General features: G+C 37.9%; 1 protein-coding gene and 2 pseudogenes across 1 annotated transcript; 1 reads left to right on the top strand and 2 right to left on the bottom strand.

The window, feature by feature from the left end:
- Positions 1–354: 354 nt before the first annotated feature.
- On the top strand, positions 355–1,807 carry LOC148720041 (uncharacterized; annotated as a pseudogene).
- Positions 1,803–3,998, bottom strand: LOC148720040 (uncharacterized; annotated as a pseudogene).
- Positions 3,999–7,335: 3,337 nt separating this feature from the next.
- Positions 7,336–8,331, bottom strand: LOC148720039 (melatonin receptor type 1A-A-like). Its single transcript, XM_088737558.1, has one exon. The coding sequence runs from the start codon at positions 8,329–8,331 to the stop codon at positions 7,336–7,338; it is 996 nt and encodes a 331-aa protein (XP_088593684.1).
- Positions 8,332–9,175: the final 844 nt, after the last annotated feature.

Raw genomic sequence — 9,175 nt, 5'->3', positions numbered from 1 at the left:
CCTCCTAAGAAATCGATTACTTGAGCCATCTATTGCCCGTGCAGGTTTAAAGCGTTCAAGGTAGGTAATGATATGTTTGCATAGTATCGATATTTTGCTTTTAAGATATAACGATGAACTGCAAAGCAAAATGCCTCAATTCTGCTATCGATCGATCGCGGTAACGCTTCAAAGTTGACCTGAAGGGTTAGTTGTTTCATCTAAGATCCAATCCCTTCGAAACGTGCAACTTTGTCCATGACAATAATCCCCTTTTCATTCATTTGGTATAGTGAACCATTCTCATGAACGGTTCCTACGAATGAATGGAACATATCGTTCATCGTCGCTTATGGCAATGTTTCCGGTTTCGATATGACGATTGTGGAAGATATAAATTTTTATAAAGCCAAATTTGGAAAGGAGCCTCCTGTAAAGAAATTGAAGCCTACTCCAACCATAACAGAAAAATATTATGGTATTGATGATCTGGAAAAACAAAAAGTGGAGGAACACAAAATTAACTTGAAAAGAAATATTTATGATGCAAATCAAGGTAGTCCATTGCCACCAATCTACCACATTCTTGGTAGTAAAGAAAATTCTATTCTTTCTGAAACTGTACCTCATGATCTTCCTGATTTTATGACAGCTGATGACATAAATCTTGTTTTTTGTCATGAAATACAAGTTGATTTTGAAGATAATGAAAGAACCAAACAAGAGAACATTATAAGCCCTATAAAGGATCATCCAGCATCCTTATCCGATATTCTTAGGAAAGCAGATTCAATCATTGAGAAGATTAGCGTGGATGATGACAGAATTAATGAAATTGAAAATGCCACAAGAGAACAGTCGAGGAGCTCCCAGTGGCATGCTGAGCGCTACCCTAGAATCACTGCATCCAAGTGTAAGCGTGCTCTTATAAAAGAAACAACAAGCCCCACCAAAGCCATGCAAGAAATTCTCTGCTACAACAAAGCCTTTCAATCACAATACAAGGATGGAATCAAATCAGAACCGGAAATTATTAATCAATGTTCTAAATGCACAGGGAATGAAGTACAGCCATGTGGACTTTTAGTATCCAAGTCCCATCCATTCTTGGGTGCCTCACCAGATGGACTTGTTGGTGATAATGGTTCCATTGAAGTCAAGAAAATTCATCCCCAGGACAGTGAAACACTATAAACTGCTCTCTTGAGGCTTAACATTGTGAAAGCTACTGATAGCATAAATGAAAACCATCCAAACTATTATCAAATTCAACAGCAGTTGTTTTGCACTGGAAGAAAGTGGACAGATTTTATTGCTTCAGATGGCATCAAGTTATTTATTAAACGAGTAGTATACAACCCTGAGTTTTGGAACACTAAGTTGTCAAGACTTGAGCAATTTTATTATGATGTACTGCTACTGGAGCTCGCGTACCCTAGAGTGAAGGATGGTTTGGAGAGGATAGGTAAATTAGGCATTGATTTCTCCACTTTATCTACCTTAAGGCAAGAGTAACGATATTTCAATCTGCTTTGGAAGTATGGGTGAACTATGCATTGTTTTTTCCTACTTTATCAAGGGATAATCAAAATTGAAAGGAAGATTAAGATTAACCATAATGAAAATCACTCTAATACAGGTGACATGTATAGCTTTTTTGCTTAAATAGATTTCAATGGAATAATATGCAAGTAATTCTATTTACAAACTTTATTAATAATTTACTTGCTTCACAGCCAAGACTCTAGGTGTTGCTAACACTTTTACTTGGTAATATATTATAAACATGAAAATATAAGAAATACAAGAAATCAATAAAAATAGCCAGTTCCTGTTTCAAAACTGTTTGTGCTCACTTTAAAATTGGTTTCTGAAAATTAACTAAATATGCACATACAGTAAAAATCTGTTCTGCCAAGTGAGCCATACTCAGTCGGACTTCATTATCAAGAATGTGATAAGTTTTGATCCTTTGAATTGCCCTTTCGACATGAATCCTGGCTTCTGCTATTTTTTCAGACCTTTCCCCCTCTTCTTTTTTCACTTGTTACCTCCCTTGCCCTTTAAAATCCGGAATAGTAACCTTAACCCCACTTTCACGCATTGTATCACTAATATCAAACCCCCTATCAGCCATAACCTCATCTCCCTGCTCCAATGTTGCTAAAAAGTCAGCACTATTTTCTGTAATGTGCTTGTCAGATGTTCTCCCACCCCAAGCCCTGGAAACATAAACAGTAGCAACGCAAGTATTAATGGCTACTAAAAACTTAAAAGTGCTGTGGCTCTTATAATTTGAATACATTTCCTTGTTAGCCTGTAGCAAAGATGGCTTTTGTGCATAACATTTCTGTACAGTCAATAATAACATTCAAATGAGGGAATTTTGAGAACTGCTTTGCCTTGCCATGATCTTCACAGTAACTGGGCATCTAGCACAGTTCCTTCAAATAAAAATGTAGTAAATTTACCCAAGTGGTGAATATTTTACTAAAGCTAAATCTAAGGGCCAGGTCTGTTAATGTAAGACCCACAAGTAGGCGGACCAGCACCATAAAAAACTTTAAAAAATTTTAGTCATATGCTTACATTTGAGTTATAGACAACAAATAAGCTTGTGTCAAATCAAGGATCTAGTTGTAACTTTACTTACATGTAGTTCAAGTCTCACGTTAAGAATTCCATTCCTTTTTCTCAGTTTCTAAGACTTCGTCGTTTATGTAGTAATGACTCTGATTTTCATCACAAATCAGAGTCAATGTGCCAGTTCTTCGATAAACGTGGTTACCCTGTTTCCGTCATTCAAGCGGGTTACCACCGCGCTCAACTTATTGATCGACATTCAGCACTACAAACGTCGCATAAGGAAGATTCCGACCGCATTCCATTCACTCTCACGTTTCACCCTCACAACCACTCAGTTAAATCCATCATTCTTAAAAACTTTAAATTACTTCAAAACGATCCAGAGACAATCACTATCTTTTCGCAGCCTCCGCTCATTTCATTCAAACGCGACAAAAACTTAGGCAATTTTTTGGTCAGAAGTTCTTTTCAGACTAATGAGCAACCAGGCACTTTTAAATGCGCTCGTGCACGATGCAAAACGTGTCCTTTCATTCACAACACTGATAAAATATCGGGACCTAAACGATCCATTAAGATCACCGATCACTTCACGTGCACCTCCGCTAATGTAATCTATTGCATAACTTGCACTTATTGCAAAAAGATATACATCGGCAAAACAGGCAGAAGACTAGATGACCGATTCCGAGAACACCTTCGAGACGTGGAAAGGAATGACAAGGACACATCGAAACCAGTCGCTAGACATTTTAATTTACCTAATCATTCTAAGCAACATATGGCAATCTGCGGTCTTTCCTTGCACTTAGGTGGCACGGAAAGCCGTAAAAATCTTGAACAAAAGCTCATCTTTCAAACCGGCAGTCTAAATCCCACAGGGATCAATGAACGCTTTTCATTCCACTAATTTATTCATGTTTTTCTCGTTGCCATGCACCCACCAATAACGTAGCTCCATTTTCTGCCTTTAAAAGCACACACAACCCACAATTCCTCTATTCGCTCCGACGAAGGACTAACGCTCGAAACGTCAGCTTTTGTAATCGTTACGGTGGCCAATTTACCATTTCAACTTTGTTGATATATCCAAATTATCTCCTTCGCTTTGGCTTTGGAATTTCAACATACTGTGTCGTGTCCGTTTTTAAACTGTTCTTGCTCGACCTAGATGTCTTAATCGAACTATGGCTGTGGATAAATATTGATGGCACGAATGCCTTGTCATTTGGATCGTCAGACTTTGCACCTCCAGCAAAGTGCACTGAGCAAAGACGAGTGTTGTCTGTTGGAGTGAAATTCTCTCGTCTTATACGTTGCAACCAAGCTCTTCTTCGCCTTTCTTCTTGTGGAATTCTGTAGAACTTTAATTCTGGATCTCGTTTACGGTTATTCGAGCAATCATGGGCACAATAAAAGTCACTTTTACCCATTCTAGAACATGTCAACAACCAGTTCGTCCGACGAGAATCCAAGATGGCGCCCACTGAAGTCCAGGTTACCCCCCAAGACGCAAAGCATTATGGGTCATGCGAAAGTAGAGTCGAGGGTCGCTCTTGTGTTTTTCTATTGATGAACGTTGGTCTTATCGATGACGGCTTTGTTTATGTTATGAAGGATTTGCTTGCTTACTTTGCCTAAATCTGATTTGGTTGGATTAATCAGGCGGCATGTAGGGTTGTTCTGAAAGTTGTCCTTGTGGTATTTCAAAGTGATGAATGATTCATTAGGTGCCAACAGTTCAACTCTATCGTCTATCTTTAGGGTTTGGGCGAGGTGTTTCGCTTCGGTGTTAATATGCGTTTCGGCGTTATCGGGGGCTTTCTTGTACTCCTTCTCTATGTTTTTGTTCAGCAGTGACTTATAGTCGTTAGCATTTATCTTATAGAAATTCGTGGTTTTATCTGCTGGTACATACAGGTTACTGTCCTTATTGATGGAATCGACGCGCCGTGATAATTTTTTCTGGAATTCGGAAGGGCGGGGTGCTTTGAATTAGATGTTTCAGATCAGGTTAGTCATCTTATCTTCGAATTCATTAAGCTCAGGCACTTGCCGTGGTGTTTTCTTTGAGTTAAAGCCGTATGTTTCGCGGTGGTCGGACACTGATGATGTGTTAAGGACTGTGGTAGGCGCGTCAGTGCCTACCTCGCCCAAACCCTACTACAAAGCATCCTCTGACCAAGCCGTCCCTCCATACCAGAAAGCACTCGACGAAAGCGGAAACCACTACACACTACAGTATGAACCTCAAACAACGAACAAACGGAAAAAACAGACAACGCAACAACTTCATCTGGTACAACCCTCCATTTAGCAAAAACACCAGTACCAACATCGGATATAAGTTCCTAGCCCTAATAGACAAGCACTTCCCTAAAGATCACAAGCTCCGAAAAATCTTCAACCGAAACACCATAAAAATAAGTTACAGCTGCATGAATAACGCCAAACAAATAATTGACAACCACAATAAGCAGATTCTAAAGTCACACACGCAAGCCAACGACACCGCCACAGCTAACCCTAATACCGCTGAAGACAAAACGACATGCAACTGCCGACAAAAGAACACATGCCCAGTCGAAGGAAACTGCCTACAATCACCAGTCATCTACCAAGCTACAGTCACACGCAACGACAGCAACACAACAGAAAGAAACATCGGACTCACGGAAAACGACTTCAAAACAAGATATCGAAAGCATACCGCATCGTTCCGCCACTCTAAACACCGAAACTCATCTAAACTAAACAAGTGCATCTGGACTCTCAAAGACAACAACATCGAACACTATATTTCATGGCGCATTCTGTCTTCACATTCACCGTACAACAGCTCAAGCAAAAGATGCAACCTCTGCCTAAAGGAAAAATTTCTAATCATTTACCGACCGAAACTTTCTACACTCAACAAACGCAATGAACTCTTGTCTTCTTGCCGCCATAGAAATAAAGCTCTCCTACACAACTGCTGAACTGTTAAACTTCGCGCCGCATAGATTAGATATATGTTAATTATTGTTATTATGTAAATTATTTTGTAAATAAGAAGCGATGGTAAAGAATATTCTTATTAAATCCCCTGATGAGTGGGCAACCACGAAACAGGCTTGTCGGGATGAAAGTGTAGTTTATTTGTTTCTTTCCTCCACAAACATATACTTCGCTCTACAGCACTGTTCTACGAATATTTACGTTCTCCACTTTATATACATTTAAGATACATAAATTTGCAAGACAATCAGTATGAGGTTTATGGATATTTTAGAAAAGTAAACAAAGTTGTTATCTCTCTTTATTTCTCTAAAATGCTTGCAATAATAACGAGGAAATCGATAACATAAGGCGATATACTTGATACCTATTTACAGCGTTAACATTCTGTTGTAGATGTTGTTGTAATTGTTGTTGTTGTTGTTGGTTCACTCGCGTAGCTACTAACATTCCTAATCAACACTTACCCGCGTTTTTGTTTCGTTTTGACTCTTATTACTATAAACTAATTGAAAAGGTTAGGCACTTCAGAGATACATAATATCTATTTACAATATCAAAGAGGATTTTCCTGATGAGGTATATTTTTCTTAAGTACGAAGAGGAGAAGAGAATCGTATGTTAAAATCAATAAATTAGATAAATAATGCAGTCAACTAATCTATTGATATAGACGCAGTATCAAATATGCTTATGCATCTGCAGTAATCAGGATTAATGACATGGAGGCAAAACAATAAACAACAAAAAATAACAAAAGTTACATTGCTCACAAATGAATGAGGTAAATTTATCAGTTAAAATGTTCCAATCTATGAACGCATTTGTATCGCTAATATAATTTCTGGTTTTTGTTTTTGAAACTTGCTCAATTTGGCACTTGGCTGCGCCTCGTGATTCCACAACATTTTGACTATCGTGACTACGAATATCGTTGACGAATAGGAGTACAAACCATGCTAAACTACTGCCAATTTGTTAAATATGTACCTCTCATTAGAAATGATGTTGCCATGATAACGTCATTAATTTGAAAATTGACAACCAAAACAGGAGCCTTATTAGATCGTTAGCCAAACTGGTAAATATTATGTGTAAACTTTTCGGTAATTTAACTGGGTTTCCTTTCGTTACTTGCGCTCTGAAGGGAAGTTTGTTCGTAAATACTTTTGGAAGCTGCGTCGACTCGTACACCGAGGTTTTTGAAGGTCAGCTATCTCTATAGATTTCTTTCACCGTGCTGCTTGAATATTTCAATGATAATAATCAAAGCTCTCCAAGTAAGGGCTTACAAATTTAGAGGTCAGCCAGTTTCTGACGAAACAGCGAAAGGCTGCTAACAGACATCAAATGGAAGCAAATATTTATAATTATAACATACTATGGACAAATGAAAAAATAATTCTTCGAGTTAACAATGTCATAAAACAGCAGAAAAAGACACGCAGCGTTAAGTTGACAGCTTAAAACTGAAGCCCTAATTACTTACAGCCACCACTTTGTTTACTGACATGCTGTCCCAATGATCATTGTTTTCGTAAACATCGTCTCATTTGTCCATAATGTTCGCTTAATAAAGTATATTCTATATACAAGGCTAAAAGATTGAGAAAAAATTATTAACATGTTTAAACCGAACGATTTCGGCTGTTTGCCATCATCAGGATGATGGCAAACAGCCGAAAACGTTTGGTTTAAACATTTTAATATTTTTTTTCCTAATCTTTTAGCTTTGTATATGGAATATCGTCTCATTTATAAGAATCATCTTAGTTATGCTGCAGACTCTAATCCTCTTGCAACCTCGCGTCTTACTCTATTCCTTAAGTGATTCAAATCAGTGTTTCCGTTACCATAGCGACCACAACTAAGTGCCCTCTTGAAAGCCAGTTTGAACTGTGGATTCATAACCCCATAGATAAATGGATTTACAAGGCTGCTTGAGAACATCAGGAAAATGCTTGCTGTACAAACCACTTGAGGAATATCATACCCAAAAGGCCAAATGACGACGATAATGGAGATTGGAAACCATGTAATCACATAGAAACAGGCCACAGTGAAGCATGTCTTTAAGACTCTTACGTCAGCGGAACGTCGAGAATCATTTGAAGAGCCGTTTCTTTCACCATGAGCGTTTAAATTGTTCGTGCTTTCTCTCACAGCTTTGTAGATTTTAAAGTGACAGTAAAATATTATGATCAAGACTCCGTAAATAAACACTCCCGTAACTAACTGTGAGAGTATGCCGCTCTCCGAAGTACAAACGCCAAGTTTTGTCTTATATGATACCCCTATCCCCCCACTAAGTATGGGCACGCCACGAAAAATGGCAACCAGCCAAACTAAAACACAATACAGCCAAGCTGCTTTTTTACTGGGGAATACTTTTTTGTACAGGATGGGTTTTACGACTTTTAGGTACCGATTGAATGTTATCAATCCGATGGTGAATATGGAAGCCACAGCCAAAATGGAAAACGCTAATCCGGCTATCTGACACCACACTTGGCTGAAATTCCGGGTCCCCGCATAAAGGCTCGCAATCCAGAATGGCATGTCTATCGTAGCCGCGGCAATGTCAGTCAATGCAAGATTTGAAATGAATATGTTGGTGACGTTGTGAAGCCTGGAATCTCTGTTAATAGCATAAACAACGAGCAAGTTACCGGCTACGGCTGAGAGGCAGACGAGAATGGCCATAGTCACTTCGACATCAATTTCAGTTCTTGAGCGACCAAGAGGATCATGGGTAGGTGATTCAGACATGTTTGTCAGCTTGTAAGGCTACGCTTGCTTGGAAAACCTTTTTTGCAAAAAATAACTTGGGATTGAGAAACCTAGATAAGGAAAAAAACAAATTCTGTTTAATTTTAAACAAGATGATTTAACTCTATAATTAAGCAAAAGTAGATAATCGTAAAAGTAATGCAAGGTGAAGCTTTCGCCTCCTATGATTTATTATGCAAAGAGGATCTTGGTGAAAAAGTTAGTCCAGGTGTTTCTGACCAATGATCTCACTTTTTTTCCTTTTAAATCTTTAGAAAGGGTACAATGAACTGCTTCAATACAAAAATAAGGTTGATGTATCATTTCAGAACAATAGCAATTATTTGCTACCTTCCACAATATGGAAATAATGAACATAAAAATTTGTCCAAGAAATCCTACAAAAAAGAAACAAAAAGAGCTCTTCTCAATACTCTAGAGACTGAAGATTCTTATATGGAGCTAGATGAAACACAACAACTTTGAACCAAATTGAACCAAATTGAACCAAATTGAACCACTACTACAACGTGTTTCATACACTTCAAAACACTAGGACTTTATTTCCTTTACAATGAACATCTTTCATTTTCCCTTTTTTTTCTTGTGTCTTTTTGTTAATTTTTTTGTGTATCTTTTTGTGTATCTTGTTGTGAATCTTAAAAGAGAATTCAAACACAACTAAATTGAACCAAATTGAACCAGTTCTACAAGATGTTTCGTACACCTAGAAAACTCTTAAAATTTTTTCCTTTAAAATGAAAATCTTTCATTTTCCCTATTTTTGTTTCTTTTCTTGTGTATCTTTAGGTCATTTTATGTTGTGGTTCTTCATTTCCGTTTG

The sequence above is a fragment of the Stylophora pistillata genome, chromosome 11 (assembly GCF_964205215.1).
Source record: "Stylophora pistillata chromosome 11, jaStyPist1.2, whole genome shotgun sequence".
Taxonomy (NCBI): Eukaryota; Metazoa; Cnidaria; class Anthozoa; order Scleractinia; family Pocilloporidae; genus Stylophora; species Stylophora pistillata.
The sequence above is the reverse complement of the archived record's forward strand: the minus strand, read 5'-3'. Positions and strand labels throughout refer to the sequence as shown.